Source organism: Pseudophryne corroboree, chromosome 4, assembly GCF_028390025.1.
Source record: "Pseudophryne corroboree isolate aPseCor3 chromosome 4, aPseCor3.hap2, whole genome shotgun sequence".
In the NCBI taxonomy this organism is placed as follows: domain Eukaryota; kingdom Metazoa; phylum Chordata; class Amphibia; order Anura; family Myobatrachidae; genus Pseudophryne; species Pseudophryne corroboree.
Window position 1 is genome coordinate 199,013,285 of NC_086447.1, and position 25,621 is coordinate 199,038,905.

Sequence of the window (25,621 nt, forward strand, 5' to 3'; positions counted from 1 at the left end):
TTGGTTTTTAAAAACAGTGCATTGTACTGTAATTGTAACTATTACTGAGAAACAGCTTTGGTCCACCGGGATCCGGTCTCTAGGTCGACAGTAACTAGGTAGACACTATCAAGGTCGACCACTATTGGTGACAGTAACTAGGTCAACAGAGTTTCTAGGTCGACAGGGTCTCTAGGTCGACATGTTCTAGGTCGACATGTCAAAATGTCGACACGAGTTTTTCACGAGTTTTTTTTCTTTTTTTTAAAACCTTTTCATACTTAACGATCCACGTGGACTACGATTGGAACGGTAATCTGTGCCGAGCAAAGCGGGGCACCTTGCCCGAAGCATGGTGAGTGAAGCGAGCCATGCGTGGGGACACGGTGTACTAATTGGGGTTCCCAATCACTCTACGAAGAAAACGACACCAAAAAAACCCATAAAAAACTCATGTCGACCTTTTGACCTGTCGACTTAGACCCTGTTGACCTAAAGACCCTGTCAACCTAGAGACCCTGTCAGCCTAGTTACTGTCGACCAATAGTGGTCGACCTAGTTACTATCTACCTTCCATACCACACCCGGTCCACCTGCTATACAGATAATGTACTATCAATCCCATGTTTCAAGTTTATTAGACACGGTCCATAGGACCTCTGACCATTGCACCTAAAAACTATAAAATGAGTAAAACACATTTTTAAATATAAAATTAAATTGGATACACACCAATCATTGCAGACCAACCCCGCTGTAAAAAATAAAAAATAAATACTTGACGAAAAAAGTTCCTAAAAGCATTTCATAGTCCAAGTACCGACCACTCTTTTCCCACTTAGAAAAACTTTCACCCAAACTTCTGTGTAGAGATTCCAAAGGGAGAGGAGGAACATAAAAAAAATGCAATATTTTTTTTAATTCAGGAAAAACACTACTAATAATATAAAAACAACAATTACTGTATATACATACATATATACACTGGTTAAGGAGGTATGACTCAGTAGGTCTGTGACTGGTGCAGACAGCAAGTGCTGTTGAGACATCACACAATTATAGCCAATGCACCTATTTCTATGGAAATGCTCATGGATTTGTATGACAAGTGTTCTTCCTGAACTGCTGCATCCAGGTTTAAATGTCCCTGCACTATGGTACCTGTACATTCAGGTTCACCATCAGGTAAACGTTTGTGACTGACGAAATTGTTGTCCTCCAGACTGAATGCAGTTTGGCAGCCTCAGGTAATAGGAGATGGCAGACAAAAGTGAAAGGAATTTCTTTTATAATGGGAATCCAGATTTATTTTATTGTTCTTTTACAGGACCCGTATCCATTGCCAATAATGTGTCTTCCACACCCACAGAAAAATAAAAGCTCTTTATGGGGTTGTATGTGTTGCCATAAATTGTCCTGCATATGTGAAGTCATAACTATGGGCCTAATTCTGATCTGATCGCAGCAGCAAATTTGTTAGCTAATGGGCAAAACCATGTGCACTGCAGGGGGTGGGGGGGGGGGGGGGGGGGGCAGATATAACATGTGCAGAGAGAGTTAGATTTGGGTGAGGTGTGTTCAAACTGAAATCTAAATTGCAGTGTAAAAATAAAGCAGACAGTATTTACCCTGCACAGAAACAAAATAACCCACCCAAATCTAACTCTCTCTGCACATGTTATATCTGCCCCTCCCCCCCTTGCAGTGCACATGGTTTTGCCCATTTGCTAACAAATTTGCTGCTGCGATCAGATCTGAATTAGGGGATCCGGTCTCTAAGTCGACAGTAACTAGGTCGACACTATCTAGGTCGACCACTATTGGTTGACAGGGTCTTTAAGTCGACTTGTTCTAGGTCGACAGGTCAAAAGGTCGACATAAGTTTTTCACAATTTATTTATTTTTTTGAACCTTTTCATACTTAACGATCCACGTGGACTACAATTGTAACGGTAATTCGCTCGCCATGCGAGGGGACACGGTGCACTAACTGGGGTTCCCGGTCACGCTACAAAGAAAACTACACCAAAAAAACATAAAAACTCATGTCGACCTTTTGGCCTGTCGACCTAGACCATGTTGACCTAAAGACCCTGTCGACCTAGTTACTGTTGACCAATAGTGGTCGACCTAGACACTGTCAACCTAGTTACTATCTACCTTCCATAAAACACCCCTGAATTAGGCCCCATGACAAAGGCACCATTTTTTTTTAACTCAATAAATTTCTATTAAGAAATTTGACGTTACAATTTAGGCACACATAAAGCAAATAGCAGTATTTCTTGAAGACTAAAAGGGAATCAGAGCAGGATTAAGGGCCACATGGCCTTAGGGCTGAGAATGATCAAGGACCTACTGTGGGAAGCGTAAGCAGGGGCGGAACTCTGGGAGGCAGTGGAGTCGGCTGTCGCCGGGCTCCTGGCCTCAAGGGGGCACATCTCCTCCACTGTCTCCCACTGCCGCTCACCGCGCTGCTGCTGTCTGTGAGGGGAGGAGAGCGCAGCGTGCGCCTCCCCTGCCCCTCACTCTCCGGCGGCGGCACGCTTCAATTCAGCGCCGGTCCGTGAGCCAATCAGAGCTCGCGGACCGGCAGCTAAGGCTGCCGGTCCGTGAGCTTTGATTGGCTCATGGACCGGCGCATAATTGAAGAGGGACACAGCCGCCGGAGAGTGAGGGGCAGGAGAGGCGCACGCTGCGCTCTCCTCCCCTCACAGACAGCAGCAGCAGCGCGGTGAGCAGCACAAGGGATGGGCGGGGCATGTATATCTGGCACTGGGGGCATTGCTGGCACTGTGGGGACATGTATACCTGGCACTGGGAGTCATATCTGGCACTGTGGGGACACTGGCATTGGGGGCATAGCTGGCACTGTGGGGACATATATATCTGGCACTGGGGGGCATATCTGGCACTGTGGGGACACTGGCATTGGGGGCATAGCTGGTACTGTGGGGACATATATATCTGGCACTGGGGGGCATATCTGGCACTGGGAACACTGGCATTGGGGGCATAGCTGGCACTGTGGGGACATATATATCTGGCACTGGGGGCATATCTGGCACTGGGGGCATAGCTGGCACTTTGGGGACATATATATCTGGCACTAGGGGCATAGCTGGCACTGTGGGGGCATATATATCTGGCACTGGAGGCATATCTGGCACAGGGGCATAGCTGGCACTGGAGGGACACGTATATCTGGCACTGGGGGCAGAGCTGGCACTGTGTGGGGACATGTATATCTGGCACTGGGGCATATCTGGCACTGTGGGGACACTGCATTGGGGGCATAGCTGGCACTTTGGGGACATATATATCTGGCACTAGGGGCATAGCTGGCACTGTGGGGACATATATATCTGGCACTGGGGGCATATCTGGCACTGGGGGCATAGCTGGCACTTTGGGGACATATATATCTGGCACTAGGGGCATAGCTGGCACTGTGGGGGCATATATATCTGGCACTGGAGGCATATCTGGCACAGGGGCATAGCTGGCACTGGAGGGACACGTATATCTGGCACTGGGGGCAGAGCTGGCACTGTGTGGGGACATGTATATCTGGCACTGGGGCATATCTGGCACTGTAGGGACATGTATATCTGGCACTGGGGGGTCATGTGTATCTGGCACTGTGAGGCATATATGTATCTGGCACTGTGAGGCATATATGTATCTGGCACTGTGAGGCATATATGTATCTGGCACTGTGGGGCATATATGTATCTGGCACTTTGGAGCATATATGTATCTGGCACTGTGGGGCATATATGTATCTGGCACTGTGAGGCATATATGTATCTGGCACTGTGAGGCATATATGTATCTGGCACTGTGGGGCATATATGTATCTGGCACTGTGGGGCATATATGTATCTGGCACTGTGAGGCATATATGTATCTGGCACTGTGGGGCATATATGTATCTGGCACTGTGGGGCATATATGTATCTGGCACTGTGAGGCATATATGTATCTGGCACTGTGGGGCATATATGTATCTGGCACTTTGGAGCATATATGTATCTGGCACTGTGGGGACATATGTTTCTGGCAGTGTGGAGGCACCCATTTTTTGACATTTTTATATGTATGTGGCACTGTACAGGGGCATTATGGGTGGTCTTCAGGTTGCCAACTGTCGGGATCCCGGCGCACAGTATACCGGCGCCGGAATCCCAACAGCCGGCATACCGACAGTTTTTCTCCCTCGTGGGGGTCCACGACCCCCCTGGAGGGAGAATAAATAGCGTGGCGCGCGTAGCGAGCCCGCAAGGGGCTCATTTGCGCTCGCCACACTGTCGGTATGCCGGCGGTCGGGTTTCTGGCGCCGGTATGCTGGTCGCCTGAAGCCCGGCCGCCGGCATACCATACCTCACCCGGGCATTATATGTATTTGGCACTGTACAACATGACTAAAAACTGAGTTATGACACAAGGTCATACTCCTACAAACGTCATAACGAAAGGTGTGCGCACAAAATGGGGTGTGGCTTTGTGAAAACTAGACCATGCCCCCATTTTTGCACACGCGCCTTCGGCGCACGCATGATACTGGCTCTTGCCCTTGACTACAGATCTTTTCTGGCTCTTTGCATCTGACTGGTTGGCCACCCCTGTCCTAGTATATACAGAGAGCTGGCTGTGGCTACAGCTAGGGGGAGCTCCAGAACGCAGCTCCTGCCAGGCCCTTCCAGATGAGCTGGCCAAGCGATGCTCTTCCGTTGGGCTGATAGCAGCAGGTAGGCACTGGCAGCACTTGCCTCAAGCTGCACTGTGGGGGGGGGGGGGTGTAGTTGGAAAGGGGAGGGGTGCTGGGGGGTCTTTAATGAATGTTGGCAGCACTGTGTTTTATGTGTGCATGTTTAAGCGAGTGTGTGTGTGTGTGTGTGTGTGTGTGTGTGTGTGTGTGTGTGTGTGTGTGTGTGTAAGTGAAGGAAGCATGTGTTTGTTTTTGTGTGTGTGTGTGTGTGTGTGTGTTTTTAAGTGAAAGAGGCATGTGTACGTGTAAGGGAGACGTGTGTGTGTGTGTGTGTGTGTGTGTGTGTGTGTGTGTGTGTGTGTGTGTGTGAGAGGCATGTGTGTGTGTGTGTGTGTGTGTGTGTGTGTGTAAGTGAAAGAGGCATGTTTGTGTGTTTAAGGGAAGGAAGTGTGTGTGTGTGTGTGTGTGTGTGTGTGTGTGTGTGTGTGTGTATGTGTGTGTTTAAATGAAGGAGGCGTGTGTGTGTGTGTGATTTTAAGTGAAGGAAGCATGTGTAAGTGAGAGGCGTTTGTGTAAGTGAGAGGCGTTTGTGTAAGTGAGAGGCGTGTGTGTGAGAGGTGTGTGTGTAAGTGAGAGGCGTGTGTGTAAGTGAGGATTGTGTGTGTTTAAGCGAAGGAGGCATGTGTGTGTTTAAGCTAAGGAGGTGTGTGTAAGTAAGAGGTGTGAGTGTAAGTGAGAGGTGTGTGTGTTTAAGTGAAAGAGGCGTTTGTGTGTTGTTTATATATATATATATACTGTATATCGGCACACCACTGCGCCAAAGCATCTACATTGTGACACACTGTTGGGTGAGGGAGTACTGTAGGTGTGCTATAAAGGTATGCTGGTGTCTATTTTATTGTGATGACTGACTTGGAGTGCCGTCCACTTTGTATGTGTATCTATATTACTATTTGGAAAGGCACCTGAGCACGCTACTACTGTTCAACATGAGTGCCGGATAGCTACATATGAAGGGTGTGTATGTATACAGTATGTAGGGGGGGCACCAACATTTATCATGCCTCCGGGCGACTGGGGCGAACTTACGCCACTGAGCGAAAGCAGGGGTGGTCAGTGCTGTGTGGGTGTGGGCATGTACACACCTACACTATCATCCCCGATGTCTTTCTTAAATATGTTAAAGAATAAAAATAACATTATTTTGTGAGGAAAATTGAAATACAATTTTAATACTTGTTATTTATGGTTGAAATGTGGGTGGCTGGTAATCATGCAGTCATGATGATGAGCCTATATTTATGTGGAGGCCAGGAGCTATAGTTCCATCTGCCCCATTGTTAATATGGCCCTGAGGGGAATAAAAAAACAACAACTGGGGAAATAAAACTGTGTAATAATGCTTATAATACAGTCTTCAGTTGCAGATGTAAATGTTATCGACGTGTATGACTTTAGGGGTCATTCAGTTATGATCGCTGGGCTGTGATTTTTGCTGTCCTACGTTCAGATAGTCGCCACCTACAGGCGGAGTGTATTTTTGCCGTGCAATTGTGCTATGCTATGTGTATGCCAAGCTGCCAAAACTCAGTGTGTGCAGTCTCTGCGCAGCCCAGGACTTACTCCTCCAGTGCGATAGAATCAGACACATTCCCTGAAAACGCTTGGGCACGCTTGTGTTTTCCTGGACACTCCCAGTAAATGGTTAGTTACCACCCACAAACAGCTTCCTCCTGTCAATCACCTTGTGAACGCCCATGCAAACGGATTTTTCACACCATCCCGTCGGTGACCGGCGATGCCCGTTGTTGCTGTCCAATGCGTGTGCGCATTGCGGTGTATACGCATGAGCTGTTATGACCTGATCGCTGACTGTGTAATAACGCAAGGCAGCGATCAGACCTTTGTATCACGTGATCTTGCCTGCACTCAGTTCTCTTACATAAGCTGCAGCGATGCACTGGGGCTATTCCTGACATTTTATTGAAAGGGGGGCGTGGTCATGGTTCACGGAGGCCAGGCCTCATGGCACACCCCTGTCTCTCTATGCCAGGCGGCCAAGCAAAGGGCCAGATGAGCAGTCCAGCCCTGATGAGAGGTATAAAAATCCACAAGATACGCACATGGGTTTATGTTCAACTCTGCATCAGCTCCATAGAAATTAGCACTTCATGATAAATCACAAATCCTGACGCAGCTACAATTATGGCTAATTTTAAAAATGCACTAAACAGTTGCAGACAAAAAGCCAAGTTAAAGTAGGAATTATTGGTAAAGAGAATATAAATGCTAATGATAGCAAAATCTATATACAGTAGCTTGTATATCTGTTGTTGCTGAATCATGCTACCTGCAGAGAGCAAAGATTCTCAGTTCTGCGTTTCTTAATATATAAACATGTATGGCTGTTGTAAACAAGCATAAAACACAATACAGCGCACATAAAAACGCTAGCCCTTACATCTAATCAAGAACAAGAAGCCAGTGCTGTGCTTGCTGTGCAGAGCATTAAACCCAACAGCCCTGCTGTTTTTTGACACGCCACCTAAGAACAGCAAGACCCAGACACTTATGTACGTTCTGCATTAAGACAAGGAACGTCCTTTGCATAATTAATAATTTATAAACTGTTTTGTCTGACACTGGCCTGCAAATTGATCATACAGTCGCTATAGTGAATTATTAACTGTTGGCAATTTATAGACTGTAATTCTACAGTGAAAAGAAATTGCCTTGGAGTGAGAGTGAGTAATACGCATCAGGGAGTGTTTCATATCAACACATATCTGGCACTCTGAGACTGAAATGTATGGGCGGCCAGTCTGACTGCAGTTGCACGTCCTGGCCACTGATTAGAAGACAATGCTGAGAAACAATATAGTTCAACAATAACAGGTGTTACAGAACGCCTGATTGCGCTCTAATAAGTATCTCACCTACTCCTATGGCTTCCCGGTCATACACTGTCAGCCACTGTGATTCAGTCCTGGCAGTTTCTGTATTGGAGTTACAGCCATAGCGCTGTTAGAAATACCTGTCAGTTCAGTGCTTATTCCGATGTGCGTTTACTATTTATTTTGGAATGTTCTATGTAATTGTCCTTTGCTTACATTTGTAAAGTATATAGAAAACCTGTTAGCTGACTAGGTATTTTCTCTGCGCTACTGTTGCTTCAAACAGGCAAAAGAAAAGCCAATAATATGACATGTATAGGAAAACTTACTAATTATATTTTCCATCCCATGCCTTTGCTTGGGATGCGTCGGTAATGCATTCTGGGATGCAATTGCAGGAGTGATTTCGGTGGTTACAGACCACAACATCACTCCCAGGGGGCCACAGCAGGAGGAAGTCTTCTCCGCACCTGTGCAGAACAGATTGCCTTCATACAGGCAGGGAAAGCAGCAGGACGGCACGGATGTATGGGATAAGACCTGGGGCCTAATTCTGAGTTGATCGCAGCAGCAAATATGTTAGCATTCGGGAAAAACCATTTGCACTGCAGGTGTGGCAGATATAACATTTGCAGAGAGAGTTAGATTTGGGTGGGGTGTGTTCAAACTGAAACCTAAATTGCAGTGTAAAATAAAGCAGCCAGTATTTACCCTACACAGAAACAAAATAACCCACCCAAATCTAACTCTCTCTGCAAATGTTATATCTGCCACACCTGCAGTGCACATGGTTTTGCCCAATTGCTAACAAACTTGCTGCTGCGATCAACTCAGAATAACCCCCCTGGTCAGGTAACTCAATCCTGGCTGGTCGTATCCCATACGTTTATGCCAGGCAAGTGGTTAAACAATAACAAAAGTTAGGGACATATCAAGTTAGACAGTGGAGCTTATTTACTAATATGTGGGGATAAATGGATTTCCTCCATATAGACAGCAGGATAGCACGGACATATGGGAGACAACCTGTCAGGTAACACACCTCTGGCTGTGGTAATATCCCATACATATACATATCCCATACTTATGCCAGGCAAGTGGTTAGACAATAACAAAAGTTAGAGACATAACCAGTTAAAGAATTGGAATTATTTACTAATTACGTGGTGATAAAAAAATGCTATCACCGCAATTATGAATAATTTCTCACTGAGGCAGATGAGTGGAAATCCGCCATGACAATAATGGACCAGAGCTGTAAAGGTTAATTAACCACTTTGCCGGATCAGTCTCATCGGCACATGTGTAATGCGGCTAGTCAGATGTATCCAGACCTGGGCTGTCAGTTCTATTATATATACATATTCTGTATATATATATATAGAGAGAGAGAGAGAGAGAGAGACAGAGAGAGAGAGAGAGAGAGATGTAAAGCTGGCGGCACTCAAATAGTCTTTTTGATAGAAGTAGAGATGGCCAGTTTAATATACCAACATGTTTCGGGGACGCAACCCCGTCCTCAGGGCCAGATAAGCCAAACTGAGCCATACAAATGACATTTATACACAAACAAGGACAGAACATTATTACATAATCATACTCACCTGCTCAGCAGCGCCGTGTCGAAGGTCAGTCTACCATGGCAACCATAGAGACAGCCCACCCTTCAGCTCTGCTGCCCGCCCTTGAGTCCAGCCGCTTTCACGTGTTGTCAACCGCAGGCGTCACGGTGCGCCGCGTCGCAGGTGAGTCCCCATGACAACCACCTGTGAAAACCAAACAAAAAAGGATTAAAAACAATCACAGACAATCGAGTGGAGCTTACAGCCCATAGAGAGCTCCATATATCTAACACTTACTGGCATGATGATTAAGGGTATGAAACCTATAACTAAACCATAATTTTACAACTCAGTGGTACTTAATTCAATCACTAGTAAGGGAATAGTACTACAATAAAACTACCATCTCCCAATGTAAAAATAGGAGTAAAATTGACAATGGAAATGAAGTCCCAGTTTCTCGTTGAGGCCCCTGGGAGACAGCGTGCCTAACTTGTAAATCCAATGTGACTCTCTCTGTAATAGGGCCTTATCCCTGTTACCGCCCCGCAAGGCGCTGGGTATGTGATCTATAAGTATGGCCCTAATGCTGGCCACTCCATGTTTAGCCAACAGGCAGTGCCGGGCAAAAGGTTGATCACTCACCCCCTTCTCATATGCTTTTTTAATGGCACTCCGATGTAGCGCCATTTGTTCACGAAACTGCCGTATGGTCTTGCCAATATAGGCAAGACCACACGGACAGGTTAATAGGTAAACCACATGTGTGGTGGTACAGGTAAGTCGATGTTTAATAGTAAGTTTTTTAACCGTCAATGGATGGTTGAATGTGGCTCCCGTGATCAAGGTATTGCACGTGGCACAACCCAAGCATCTAAAGCAGCCATTCTTGGCTCTTAAAAAATGGGATTCCTGATTCTTGGTTAGATTAGTAACATTCAATTTACAACATAGTCACCAATATTCCTACCTCGGGTGTGACTGGGTAAGAGGGAAGTACTAGCCAAGGATGACATAGCGGTATCTGTGTGTATCGGGGGCCATAGTTGCTTGGCTATTTTAACTCTTCCCCTAGTGGCTGTGGTATACTTATTAACCCAGGGAAGTTTCTGACTTGCTGAACCCTGCTGTACAGCCCTCGGACACAACGCTTGTTCTCTAGTTACCTATAAAGCCTGTGATTTAGCTAACTCCAGTTCCCTGATAGGGTACCCCCGCTCAGCGAACTTAAGCAGCATGTTATCCATGGCCACCAGAGTCTCATCCGGATCTGAAGTAATGCGACGAACTCGCATGAATTCGGAGTACAGAAGACCGTTTGCACCGCAGCGACAAACCGCTGTGTGCGAACGGGTCGGAATGACCCCCATAGATAGAAAGATAGATATTTAGATAGATATTTTAAATGATACAAAAATAATAAAATAAAGTGCTGTTTTTTTTTTTTATAAAATAAGCAAATATTTGAACAAAAGTTGTTATGTTTTTTTACATATTATCCGTAGGAAAAAAGTTTTATTGAAAAAAATTAACTTTTTTTTATCGATTTTCTATTATTTTCACAATATGACTATAACAGAAACAGGATGTACCACGTGATCCGTGTTAAATAGGCTCCCCTACATTTTACAAAGTAAACTATCCCCGCTTCCCCGAAGCCACATTACTGAGCAGCTGCCCCACAACCTCCAGGTAAACCAGTTCTCTGAAGCTAACTCCGAGCAAATCGCCCCACTCCCACATTAATGACAGGCTAACACGGCATGCAACCCCCACCTCTCCGCTGCAAAACTCTGGGCAAACAATTTCCTCACCCCGCCCTGTCTCCACATCACTGCACCCTCCGAACCCTCAACCTCTTATCGGAGAGCTCTATGCAACTGGAGTTTGGAGAGTAGACCATGCAGGTTGGACTGGACAGGCACAGCAGCCAGCGCAGGCCGGGGCGGACACTCAGCACTCGACATACAGTACAGGCACACCCACAAATGTCCACTGGGGCTGACGAGGATCTGCTTCCTCCCTTCCTGCATAATCTGGTAGCTAGGCAGCAAAATCTAGGAGCCATTATGACCGGGTGTGGTATGGAAGGTAGATAGTAACTAGGTCGACAGTGTCTCGGTCAACCACTATTGGTCGACAGTAACTAGGTCGACAGGGATGCTAGGTCGACAGGGTCTCTAGGTCAACATGTTCTAGGTCGACAGGTCAAAAGGTCGACATGCATTTTTTATGTGTGTGTTTTTGTGTCGTTTTCTTCGTAGAGTGACCGGGAACCCCAATTAGTGCACCGTGTCCCCTCACATGGCTTGCTTTGCTCGCCATACTTCGAGCAAGGTTACCGTTCCCAATTGTAGTCCACGTGGATCGTTAAGTATGAAAAGGTTCAAAAAAAGAAAAAATTGTGAAAAACTCATGTCGACCCGTCAACATAGAACATGTTGACCTAGAGACCCTGTCGACCTAGTTACTGTCGACCAATAGTGGTCGACCTAGATAGTGTCGACCTAGTTACTGTCGACCTAGAGACTGGATCCCGATATGACCTGGTCCCTGGGATTTGCCGAGCCCTGCCCTAACACACTCTTACAAATTGCTGCATAATGTTCATGACTCATTAGTATATTCTGTTGCATGTGACACAATACAGGGATAGCCTTACTGAAGCAATATTACGATTTAGAAAGAGAAAGGTTCTTAAGCAATATTCCATAGTGGCAAAATACAAATAAGTCCCTCCTATTCCAAATATTGGAATTTATATGGCAGCCTTTTGAGTCAATATTTTACCCAATTAGTTTTTTGATCATAATGCTTGTTCATGCTGACCTAGAAAACTGCTATACTCGGGCACATGTTTCATTCTTGTTTGGACTTCTCAGGTCAGTAGCTACTGGATTTTCATTAGTATAAAATCCTGGTGTGTAAAGAATAGACGATAGTACTATCGGGATGCAGTGAAAGTGCCCGCTGATGGGATCCTGGCGTTCAGGAGACCGATGCCGAAATCCCGACAGCCAGCATTTTACCGACGGACTGAAACCCCACACCCGCCCGATATTCCCAGTCGGTTGGCCAGTCTACGCCACCAACCGAGTGGAAATAGAACCTGAACCCGAAGTATGGGAAGCACGCGAGGGGACTCGCTGGCGGGATTCCTGCAGTTGGGATGCCGCTGTCGGTATACTTACAGCCGGCATCCCATCTGCCGGTATATAATAACGGATCCGTCCTATCATGTAATTGTAAATACATAGATGTCTATTGTCTTGGATAGGAGAGGTTCATTTGCATGTTGGTCATAGGAAGTACTGAATGCTCGTTGCACTGCTGTCTCTATAGTGCTTTCCATGCTAACCATAACGGGTCCTACAGTATTAAGGATTAAACAGGCTGAAGGTTAATGTTTGATGATAGCACAATTTTGTGTCAAACTCAAAAATGATATGAGTGAAACTGTGACTCACGAGCTTCCATGTAAATAGCAATATCCAGGCATTTATTCTCCTGGACAGAAGCTGCTATATTGCATGCTGACCTGTAAATATAGCCTGTCCTTACATTTTATTTGTAAATGTTGTGAATATATTTGTAAATAAGCGAAATGCTAATTTAACCCTAGTGAAATGTGACCAATAGCATATTTCCTCACATGGAGCACGGCTGCTGTCTGCCGCTGGTCCTATTGGTGACCGTGAGTGCGATTGTTGGAAGCTGTCACTTAGAAATGTAACAGTTAGCATATTTGTATCATATATCCATGTAGCAATGTAAGGGTTGAGCAAGGAATATTTTGCAGTCTTTCAGAGTGAAGTGTTTAGAAGACGAAAGTTTCCACGTCTCTGGCAGTAAAAGAGGATTAAGAAGAAATATTTTCTGCCCCCTCCTAATAAAATGTTGGAAGTCTGACTATAAGATAAAGTACTAATTATGAGAATGTCTGGCAGCAAAAAGTCTGCTAGAATTGTCTATAAATCTTACCCATATGTAAATAGCACTTACTTATTTATTACCAGTTGCTACATATTCCGCAGCACTTTTACAGAGCATATTTGGCCATTCACATCAGTCCCTGCCCCAGTGGAGATTACAATCTGTGGGGGTAATTCTGAGTTGATCGCAGCAGGGACTTTGTTAGCAGTTGGGCAAAACCATGTGCACTGCAGGGGAGGCAGATATAACATGTGCAGAGAGAGTTAGATTTGGGTGTGGTGAGTTCAATCTGCAATCTAAATTGCAGTGTAAAAATAAAGCAGCCAGTATTTACCCTGCACAGAAATAAAAAAAAACCCACCCAAATCTAACTCTCTCTGCACATGTTATATCTGCCTCCCCTGCAGTGCACATGGTTTTGCCCAACTGCTAACAAAGTTCCTGCTGCGATCAACTCAGAATTACCCCCTATATTCCCTACCACATGCAAATGCACACACATACACACTAGGGTTAATTTTGTTGGGAGCCAATTAACCTACAAGTATATTTTTAGATTGTGGGAGGAAGCAGGAGTAGACAGAGGAAACCCACGCAAGTATGGAGAGAATATATAAACTCCACACAGTTAGGGCCATGGTGGGAATTGAACCCATGACCTCAGTGCTCTGATGCACTATGGTCTGCTTCAGTAATGTACGCAATTGCCGTTGCAGCTGTGAATGTTTATGCAAATGCCGCAGCTGCCGGGATTTGTTGTATTGAGATACACAGCAAATCCCAGCAGCTGCATACAGAGATGCAGCATCCATCGCAGATCTGTCAGTTGTCCAAGTTGTAAGTAGTCTATGGTCACGTGGCTTACGGTCATTGGGTCGACAAGACTTAGGTCGACCTTTTTCCATGTTGACCTAATGACCATGTCGACCTAATGCATGTCGACCAATAGTGGTCGACCTAACAACTGTCGACCTAAATCTTGTCGACCTAATGACAAAGAATCTTACAACATTAGCATTGCGTTCATCTATGAGTCAGGCCCTATATGTTGTTATTATATGCATGATTCTGATTCGGATGCAGATACAGCTGCTTTTTTTCCGCAGTCATGTCTCCATCTTATGCAATTGCTAAGGACGATTTTCACAAAACTTTGCAGTGTATTTGCGCCTCTGTGCGTCTTTAGACGCAGCATCGGTCGCACCATAGAATCTGGCAAAAGCCCTAAGGTAGTTGCAGTTTCTCTAAGTATGACCTCCTGTGTGAGTGGGCCGGCGTCTAGTAGGTAATAGTCTATGCGTGACCCCATGGTGCTGCCAGAATATATGAGAGGAATCCACACCCTGTATACAGGACATATTAAACAATATTGTGGCGCTTAATGGGATTTCAGTATACTCAATAAGTTGCATGCAAATTATGTTCATGCATATACTGGGGGTTGTGTATCTAAATTGGTATTCTTATGGTCTGTGAACCGTTTTGACACAATATATATGTGAGTCCCTCCCTTGTAATAGTGAAACAGTGTACAACCACTATAATGCAAGTTAATGATTTTTCTCCTCTTACAGAAGGAATCACACTATTAAGTTTGTAGACCAACAGAATTGTCCAGTGTTCAATACCCCCAAAGGGTTAAGAAATTGACTCAAATAAAAATTCTCAATACAAAAACAAAACAAAAACCAATGTGTTTAAGTCTAGTCCACATCATTCACTTCTGCAGAATCAGTCTTTCTAGATTTCCACTGTGTATGGCTGTAGGCACATGTAATCGATTCACAATAAAGCACTGCTTATTCAAGTGTCTACATGTCTCACAATTCTTATACAGCACCTTACCAAACAAATACTGTAAGTATAGTATAAGATTCTTCAGACAGTATTGGGCAGATTGGTAGATGGTGTGTAATATGGTCACCGTGTTTGTCCGCTATCTTGCTGATCCTACTTCCTCTAGTTCTTGGGCTGCAGTGTTACTGGGGGTTTGCGATCATTGTGTTAGGTCTGTAAATATGATTACTTGTGTGCTTAATGTATAAAAGGTTTTATTGAACTTACACGTTCCATACATAAAGTATACAGTCTGACAGGGCCGCCATCAGGGGGGTGCTGGGGGCACAGCTGTCCCGGGCCCAGCCTCTCTGACAGAGAGAGGAGGGCCCGGGATGCTCATGCAGCCACCTGCCTGCCGCCGTTCCGCAGTCGTCCCCGCTGTTCTGCCGCTGTCCTCCGACCCTCCAGCAGCTCTGTATTGAAAACTTCCCTCCCAAAATGGCCACCGCCACAGTGGAGACAGTTATTCAAGATACTAGAGGAGCTCTCTAGTATCTTGAACAACTGTCTCCTCTGAGGCGGTGGGCATTTTGGGAGAGACGTTTTCAATACAGCTGCAGGAGGACGGAGGAGAGCAGCAGAACAGCGGGATGGAGGTGGGCAGGCAGTGGCATCAGCATCCCGGGCCCTCCCGACAGCGGAAAATGTATGTATGCATGTGTGTGTGTGTGTGTGTGTGTGTGTGTGTGTGTGTGTGTGTGTGTATATAATATACACACACACGTACGTACATTAACTGGTGCAATTCTAAAGCTGACTCCTCCACAGTAGGGGGGGGGGAGGGGCCTGCCTATTATATCAGTCCCGGGCCCCGCAATTTCTGATGGCAGCCCTGCAGTCTGACTATAGAGAGATGTCATGATGTCTCTCCCATAGTGCACACTGCCAGAGCCGGTAGCCATGTTACAACCGCCTGTAGTTTGCCATCATACGAAGCCGGCTAAGGCTACACACTTTTCTCTGTATTGTACAGTGTGTACTCGAACAACAGTAAGCGTGGTCCAACATTTTTCATCACTTGCAAGACTTCTCAGGACTCTGAGAAGCTTTGCTTTTATAGCACACTGCATTGATGGATTGCAACATACATTTGATGGAATTTACTATCAATGGCAGAGAAGTGATTGTTCATCATCGATGGTAGAAGCTCAGGTTTTTTTTTGTACACGCATGGGGCATGGTGCTTAGCTCTTCTCCCTTACACCATTTAGCCCAGCTCCCTTCACTGATTGTTTCAAACAGGATGCGATTAATTTGCCAGCAGTCAGGATACCGACGCCGGAATCCCGGCAATACCGTCAGCCGGTGTCCCGGCACAGCGAGGCTATTCCCACTTGTGGGTGTCCACGACACCCATAGAGTGGGAACAGATCCTGTGGTGAGCGCAGCATCCTGAGCCAGCAGCATGGTGTGCATAGTGAGCCCGCAAGTGGACTCTTAGTGCTCACCCTGCTGCCGGCATTCTGGTGGGTGGGATGCCGCTGTCGGGATATGGGCAGGCGGCATCCCGCTCACCGGTAAAGCAAACTGAATTCTTTCAAACCAACAATGGTTTAATAGAGGAGGGAGCCCTTGTGCAGTCTCTGTGCAAACCTCCTCCTCTCTCGCCTTGTAGTTGACTCTGTCAGGGTGAACATGACGCCTGCACCTGCCATAGGACTGTTCCCATTACCTTCTCTACTGCAGATGCACAAATCTCCGCACTGACGCAGGACTCCGGAGAGGTGGGTATAGTATATGAATGTATGGCAGGGGTTAAAGTGAGCTGGAACGGTGCGGAACTCGGCTCCATGATTAAGCTACGGGCGAAATGCGCATTGGAGTGAGGCGCTGGTAGCCCTGTAGACGCTCCTGTCAATACTGTGAAACTCACTTTTCATGTCATGTATAATCTATACTAATTATGGTGTTATAAATGTAGTGGGCGAGTGTCAATAGAATACTACACTGCCCTTATTATAAGGTTGTGCATTTAATCCTCAGCTCTCCACACCGTGATACGGCTTACACATCTGCAGCGTTGTGGAAACTGCCGCTCACAAACACTCCAGCATATGGTACCGCTGACAACGAATCCAGTGCTCTCTAGTTACATAATTAGAATACATTTATGTGTATGCATCCTACGGACAATTTATGAATTAGCAATTTAGAGACACAAAACTTGTGTCAGCACTGATATTGCTGCCATATAGGGGTGTGATATTAGATTTTGATTTCAGCCCTGAGTTATTACATGACAGTCGCACTTAATCACCTTAACTGTCAGCTGCGCGGAGAAGGAATATTATCTACTAAGGTAGCAATTGGGAGTGAATATTACTCTGCATACCTACAAGATAGGGAATGATTATTTAACTTGTGAAATGTGTCCAGTATTAGACTCTGTACATTAGTAGCACATAGAGGAATGGGGTGGTATTCATGTGACCGCCGGTCAGCTGACCGACAGTCACATGACCTCCTCCACGAGCCCGACGGCTCACTTTCCCGATGGTCGGCATGCCGACCAACAGGGACTATTTCCACTCGTGGGTGTCCACGACACCCATAGAGTGGGAATAGAACCCGTGGCGACCGCAGGTCGCCACCGAGCCCGCAGCGTGGCGAGCGCAGCGAGCCCGCAAGGGGCTTGCTGCACTCGCCCCTCCCCGCCGGGATCCCGGCGTCGGTATGCTGCCGGGATCCCGGCGTCGGTAAGCTGACCGGCGGTCAGGAGACCGCCAGTCAGCCATACTACGCCCGAGGAATGTGTAACCAGCCATAGTGCTACAAAATTGTTACAGTGTCTTACTCTGCCACTTTATAACAGAGTGGGACTGAATACAATATGACTTTTTAGCCTCTCAGAGCTATATGTGAGGAATAGACCACTGAATATAGTAGACAGTCAAAATACTATTAAGATAAGACTAGATACTGTCCAATCCAATTATTCAGTGACACTTTCCCCATTTTATGGATTAACCACACTTATATGGACAAGTTTAGGATCCACATTTAAGATCAAGATACAGTGACAGATTACTCCATTTCTGTTAAATTATACAATTACATACTGATAGAATACGGAGGGAGTAATCGTTGCTATCCATAGTGGATCACATGACAACAGATTGAGTGGCCAAGAGATATTGGTGGTCATTCCGAGTTGTTCGCTCGGTAATTTTCTTCGCATCGCAGCGATTTTCCGCTAACTGTGCATGCGCAATGTCCGCACTGCGACTGCTCCAAGTAAATTTGCTATGCAGTTAGGTATTTTACTCACGGCATTACGAGGTTTTTTCTTCGTTCTGGTGATCGTAATGTGATTGACAGGAAGTGGGTGTTTCTGGGCAGAAACTGGCCGTTTTATGGGAGTGTTTGAAAAAACGCTACCGTTTCTGGGAAAAACGCGGGAGTGGCTGGAGAAACGGAGGAGTGTCTGGGCGAACGCTGGGTGTGTTTGTGACGTCAAACCAGGAACGACGAGCACTGAACTGATCGCACTGGCAGAGTAAGTCTCGAGCTACTCAGAAACTGCACAGAGAAGTCTTTTCGCAATATTGCGAATCTTTTGTTCGCAATTTTGATAAGCTAAGATTCACTCCCAGTAGGCGGCGGCTTAGCGTGTGCAAAGCTGCTAAAAGCAGCTTGCGAGCGAACAACTCGGAATGAGGGCCATTGTAAGACCACGCTTTAGTCACAGTAGATAGATCGATATTTGGATCAATTATTGAATAATAGCAGGAGTTGCAGATATTCCAGCGCCATATTTTAATATTTAATTTCTTATCTATTTCTATCTTTTAATATTTCGCTTTTTATTAGTTAGGTGGGGAGATTATTGTATTTATTCAGAACTATTACAAGTTAAGTTTTAATTACTATTCCATAGGTTATCGACTTAGTGCACCATAGTGCTACCTCTTTTTCTTTCCTTTGGTAAATATACGTTTTTTAGGTAGCTGGTAACACACCCCGCCTCTAAATATATCTGCAGTCTGAGGTATTGTACGATACGGGGGTTTAGTCGAATTGGACCTGTGCGGAAACACCTATTTTGTCTACGGAACTGCGTTCCGTCAGTTCCATTTGAAGATGGAACCAGTTCCACATCTTCCGGCCCATCCAGTGCTGCAAGTATGGCGGTACGGGGCGGTACGACATACCGGTTAGAAATTCCCAGCCGGTACGCTGTACCGCTGGGCCGTCCACCATAACTGCCTCCCGCTGGCTGCTATCTGAGGGGAGGAGAGCGCAGCGCCTCTCCTGACCCTTAATTCTCTGGGATGGATTGTCTGGTTTCCGGCGGCTGAGGCGGCGGGGTGAATCTCATAAGGCACCGGTTTGCTAACCAAACAGAGCTCGCGGACCAGCAGCCGTGGATCCTGATTGGCTGCCGGTCCACGAGTTCTGATTGGCTAACGAACCAGCGCCTCATTTGAGATACCCGCTGCCAGAGCTGCAGAGACCGACTGGACTTCACGAGCATTGAGGGGTGGGATTGGCGCTGCGTTCTCCTCCCCTCACACAGCGGTGAGCAGGGGGGGGCACTGTATATCTGGCACTGTGGGAGCATTTGTAACTCTGGCACTGCGGGGGCATTTGTGTATCTGGCATTGTGGGCAGTGTCGGACTGGGGCATGAAAGGCCCACCGGGGGGGATGCTGTTGTAGGGGCCCATGCTTAATGGTGTGGCCAGGCTCCACTGGGGCGTGGCCAGCCACAACAGAGGTTTGGCTAATCGTTACAGAGTACATGTTCTGTTCCCCTTGGTAAATATATAATAAACCATATTCTTGTGAAGTATAATGTAACATAAGTATAATGCATAATTCATGTGCACTAGGATAGAGTCTGGAACCTGATCCCTAGAGGAGGAGGGTCCACAGGCAGTGGGGCCCACCGGTGGTTTTCCCTGTTCCCCTGTGGGCCAGTCCGACACTGATTGTGGGGCAATGTGTATCTGGCATTGTGGGGCAATGCGTATCTGGCACTGTGGGGCAATGTATATCTGACACTGTGGGGGCATTTGTGTATCTGGCACTGTGGGGCAATGTATATCTGGCACTGTGGGGCAATGTATATCTGGCACTGTGGGGGCATTTGTGTATCTGGCACTGTTGGGGCATTTGTGTATCTGGCACTCTGGAGCAATCTGTATCTGACACTGGGGCATTTGTGTATCTGACACTGTGGGGCAATGTGTATCTAGTACTGTGGGGGCAATTATGTATCTGGCACTGTGGGGGCAATTGTGTATTTGGCACTGTGGGGGGCAATGTGTATCTGACACTGTGGGGCAATGTATATCTGGCACTGTGGGGGCATTTGTGTATCTGGCACTGTGGGGCATTTGTGTATCTGGCACTGTGGGGGCATTTGTGTATCTGACACTGTGGGGGCAATGTGTATCTGACACGGTGGGGCAATGTATATCTGGCACTGTGGGGGCATTTGTGTATCTGGCACTGTGGGGGCATTTGTGTATCTGGCACTGTGGGGTAATGTGTATCTGGCACTGTGGGGGCATTTGTGTATCTGGCACTGTGAGGGCATTTCTGTATCTGGCACTCTGGGACAATGTGTATCTGGCACTGTGGGGGCAATTGTATATCTGGCACTGTGGGGGCAATTGTGTATCTGGCACTGTGGGGGCAATGTGTATCTGACATTGTGGGGCATTGTATATCTGGCACTGTGGTGGCATTTGTGTATCTGGCACTGTGGGGCATTTGTGTATCTGGCACTGTGGGGCATTTGTGTATCTGGCACTGTGGGGGCATTTGTGTATCTGACACTGTGGGGGCAATGTGTATCTGACACGGTGGGGCAATGTATATCTGGCACTGTGGGGGCATTTGTGTATCTGGCACTGTGGGGGCATTTGTGTATCTGGCACTGTGGGGTAATGTGTATCTGGCACTGTGGGGGCATTTGTGTATCTGGCACTGTGAGGGCATTTCTGTATCTGGCACTCTGGGACAATGTGTATCTGGCACTGTGGGGGCAATTGTATATCTGGCACTGTGGGGGCAATTGTATATCTGGCACTGTGGGGGCAATTGTGTATCTGGCACTGTGGGGGCAATGTGTATCTGACATTGTGGGGCATTGTATATCTGGCACTGTGGTGGCATTTGTGTATCTGGCACTGTGGGGCATTTGTGTATCTGGCACTGTGGGGGCATTTGTGTTTCTGGAACTGTGGGGCATTTGTGTATCTGGCACTGTGGGGCATTTGTATTTCTACTTGCACCACTGGCCCACCTAACCCAAGAAGTCAGCCCGAAACAACAGGGAGATTGCATAAGGGGCACTACTACTGTGGCACTGTATAAGGGGTACTAGTGCTGTGGGCATTATGTGTATTAGGGGTGCTACTACTGTGGGCGTTGTGTATAAGGGGAACTAATGTGTGTCATAACATGAGTAAGTAGGGACACTACTATATGGTGTAATGTGAATAAGATTGTGCTACTGTGCGGTGTAATTTGAATTGGAGGTACTATTGCATGACCACGCCCCTTTCTTCTTGAGACCACACCCCTATTGTAGTACCTTTATTACATAGGCGGCGGGGGGTGTTTCAGTTCCACTACCTCTGTATGACCACTTTAAGCACTGGTGCAGGGTGTGCAGTTTTGGCCCACTAGACCAAGGGGCCCATGTGCACTGCACACCATGCACCCATTATAGTTAGACACTGGGCACCATCGATGAAGAACCCTTTGATAACCAGCCCTATACTGCCTGACTTTAGCCTGTATCTGACCTCTATAAAAAAAATAAACTGTTGCAGAGGTTAGTCATCAGATGTACAAAACTGTTTAAATCAGCCTGCACAATTTATTATTATTTATTACCAGTTATCTATATACAGTAGCGCACACATATTCCGCAGCGCTTTACAGAGAATAATTGTCCATTCACATCAGTTCCTGCCCCAGTGTAGCTTACGATCTATATTCCCTACCACATGTACACACACATTCACACTGACTAGGGTTAACTTTGTTGGAAGCCAATTAATATATATATCATTTTTTAAAACATAATGTATTTAAAATAAAACTTTTTCTGCATTTATGTTTGATATGCTTCTGTTTTATTAGGGCTCACCATAAACACTATACATACCTTCCTACTGTACCTTGCCAGGTACAGTACCTTTTTTTTATGGTCTGTACAGATTGTATTTTCATTGACATTTCGTTGCTGACTTTGTTAATGACTAAATAAAGTATATTATTATTATTATTATTATTATTATTATTTTTGACTCTCCAAATTACCATTAAAAGTGTAGGAAAGGGGGCGTGACCACGCCCCATTTCCTAATTTGTACCGATTTTTATGTGTAAAATATTGGAGGATATGCACTATGGGGGTCATTCCGACTCGATTGCTCGCTGCAGTTTGTCGCAGCGCAGCGATCGGGTCAGAACTGCGCATGGCGCCGGCTCATGGCATCTTTCATTACCTAGCGATCGCCTCTGAGACAGAGGCGGTCGCTAGGCGGGAGGGGGCTGAACGGCGGCGTTAAGCCGATGTTTAGGGGGAGTGGTCCGGACAACGCAGGCGTGGCCGGACCATTGGGGAAGGGGGCCGCGGCGGCTGCGTGACATCTCACGCAGCTGTTGCGGCCAGCGGGAGCGACGAGCAACTTCCGGCCAGCCGCAGGAGCTGCGCTGGCCGGGAGGGGGGCCGGCACTGACATGCGGGGCAGACTAGCCTTGTGCTGGGCGTCCCCCCGCATGTCTGAGTTAACGATCGTAGCTGTGCTAAATTTAGCACAGCTACGATCAACTCGGAATTAACCCCTATATACGATGCAGATCGGAGGCGGAACAACCAGTGGTGCAGCAGATGCATTGCACCGGGCCCTCTGAGGACTAAGGGGCCCACTGCTTTCAGACTAGCAATGAATTATCCCCCCACAGACCATTTTGAGCAATGTCGGAAGACTGGCCCAGTGCAAAGGACCTGCCCCTTACCTTAGGGAGGCTGGGCTGACCTTGTGTATACCACACTGATAGAGGAGTCCTGTACCTATCAGTGCTCATGATCACAGTCATATACTGCCTCTAATTAACAGACGGCTATACATTATTTCTGATTCACTGCTGTCTGTAAATTAAAGGCAGCTCACAACCGGTGTAACTGGTACTGTCAGAATCTGTCACAGCCAGAGCACAGTTACTATGTTCCTGACCCCAAAACAAGGTAACTACACCCTGTTCTCCACACTGCGCAAGACATTGTGCTTGTGCCCCTGTCACCCACTGCCTCCCCCTGCATTCCACTGTCACCCTCTGCCTTCACTTGCTTTCCACTGTAACTCTCTGCCTCCTCCTGCCTTATGCTGTCACCCTTTGTATGAAATTGGAGGGGAGCCCAAATTGCACCTGGGCCCACCACTCACAAGTTGTGCCACTAATGCAAATTACAAAATAAAACTCATCAGACCTGATTTGATGAAAGTGAAACATGATTCATAAACATGACCACTTCAATATTAGCATTTTGCAGCGATTATAATGAATGCATCTTTTCCAGGGTATGTTGGAGTGTACTTGGCTACAGTCTGTCATTTTCAGTAATCTTTATACTTTTTAAACGGGATGTAGTTATGTGACCGGCGGTCACAATACCGACTCCTGCATCCCAAACCCTCAAAATCCCAACGGTCGGCGTGCCAACTAACAGGGACTATTCCCACTCGTGGGTGTCCACGACACCCATAGAGTGGCAATAGAACCTGTGGAGAGCGCACCGAGCCCGCAAAAGGCTTTGTTGCACTTGTTCCTTCCCCCTTGCATTCTAAACCCCAGGATCCCAGGATCGGTATGGTGATCCCAAATGTCGGTCACCCATACCAAACCTGTTGAAACGGCCTCCATACATTATAGTGGGCAAAGATCCTTTACCCCCATTTTTTTATTTAGAGGGAGATTAGTCACCAAGATTAGCCTTATACATTATGATCATTCTAGGGAAGCCATAACTGAATATTTTCCTTTTTTAGGATTTATAGGAGAATATATAGTAGCAGCCAGCATACTGATATTTGTAGTTATTTATTTATTTGGTGGCAAACTAGTATGTGTCAATGACAATTTAATAAAGATTAGAGATGTACAGTTCTTGAGTAAAATATATTGAAATCTACAACTAATGGATATCTCTTATTTTTTCCAGTACACCAAGGAAACAGGGACCCAAAAAGTACTCCTTTAAATGTGGACGCCAATTCTTCAGCAACATACAGGTATGACAAATCTGTCTAATTAATTCAGCCACTTTCAACTACTGATGTGTGAGAACTTTTTGCCGTCTTGCATATTAGGCATAACCACACTTTATTCTCAGGCACATCCCTCTGTGTTCTGAATGCTGAATTATATGTGTTGAGTGGTATATGCAATGAAAGGTATTTTTGAATGAATGAAAAATGTTATAATTTCTCAAAAATATTACTGGAACTTGGCAATACTGCTGGCATAGCAACAAGGATAGCTGCTAAGAGGCCCTATATGCTGGGCCAAATCATAGCTGCTTACTTAATTCACTTTCCCGTTTTTTTTTTTATAAATGTGTTTATTTTGCATAGTACGAGATAGCATTTTTTATAGTCTGCCACAGAGCTCATATGGGCGTTCCAAAGGCCCTCTGCTGTCTCCACTTGCTATCACTATACTGCTGTGTGTTAACCCACTATGCCACTAGGCACATTATGAAGAGGTTGGGACAGAGCTTAGAATATCCAGCCGGACTTTGAACAAAGAGGCTTAAAAGCAGAATCTGCAATAGTTTCTATCACATGCTGGGGACCACCCATCATAGAGCAAGGCTGCCCAGTAATCTACCCGCCGTCCAGTGGCTGTGGTTGCTGCAACTGTGGATGCACTGTGCCTTTGCAGCCTGCTGCCATTTTTTCCATTGGAGCGGCTGCGTGTGACGTCACGCAGCCTCCCTGGAAAAATAGAGGTCCGGCCATGCCTGCGTTGGCTAGACCACTCTCCCGCAATGGTATCACCACCCCTATTGATGCGATCACACTTTGTTAGTCACGCAAGCAAAGCCGCCCAGCAATCTACCCACCGTCTAGTGGCTGCAATCGCAATGCAAGTACATTGCGGTTGCAGCACCTGTGGATGCACTGTGCCTTCGCAGCCTGCTGCCATTTTTTCCATTAGAGTGACTGCATGTGACATCACGCAGCCTCCCCGGAAAAAAGCGGTCCGGCCACGCCTGCGTTGGCTGAACCACTCCCCCGCAATGGTATCGTCACCCCCATTGATGCAATCACACTTTGCCAGTCACGCATGTGATGTGCGAACACAGCGCATGTGCAGTAGTATAAAAATTGCTTGCGATTTTTGTCCTACTGTGATTCAACCTGAATAAGGGCCTATATTCTCTTTAACCACTTGCCTGGCATGGTCGCATCAAATGCGACCATGCCTGCAAGTGCTTTATCTGACCTGGTCGCACAGGATGCGACCAGTCAGATAAACTGTGTTAGCAGCGGCAGATAAGGGAAACTTCTCTCCGCTGTTGCCGACAGAGGCCTCTGCCTCCCTGCACTCTCCCCCACTGATTGCCGCGCTGACGATCATTGCTGATCGGTAAGCACAGCAGGATCCCCCACCCTTAGCGGCTGCAGACAATAGCAGCCGCAGGGGAGTGTTAATTACCACACACACACACACACACAC

The 25,621-nt window shown here is 46.5% G+C and overlaps 1 protein-coding gene across 3 annotated transcripts in view; it reads left to right on the top strand.

Moving 5' to 3' along the window:
• Positions 1–25,621, top strand: part of NGEF (neuronal guanine nucleotide exchange factor) — a 216,452-nt gene that overhangs the window by 61,331 nt on the left and 129,500 nt on the right. For all 3 annotated transcript variants that reach the window (XM_063915726.1, XM_063915727.1, XM_063915728.1), the window contains exon 3: positions 24,102–24,171. In XM_063915726.1, coding sequence (XP_063771796.1) covers positions 24,102–24,171 — 70 coding nt within the window. The remainder of the gene's footprint in view (positions 1–24,101; positions 24,172–25,621) is intronic.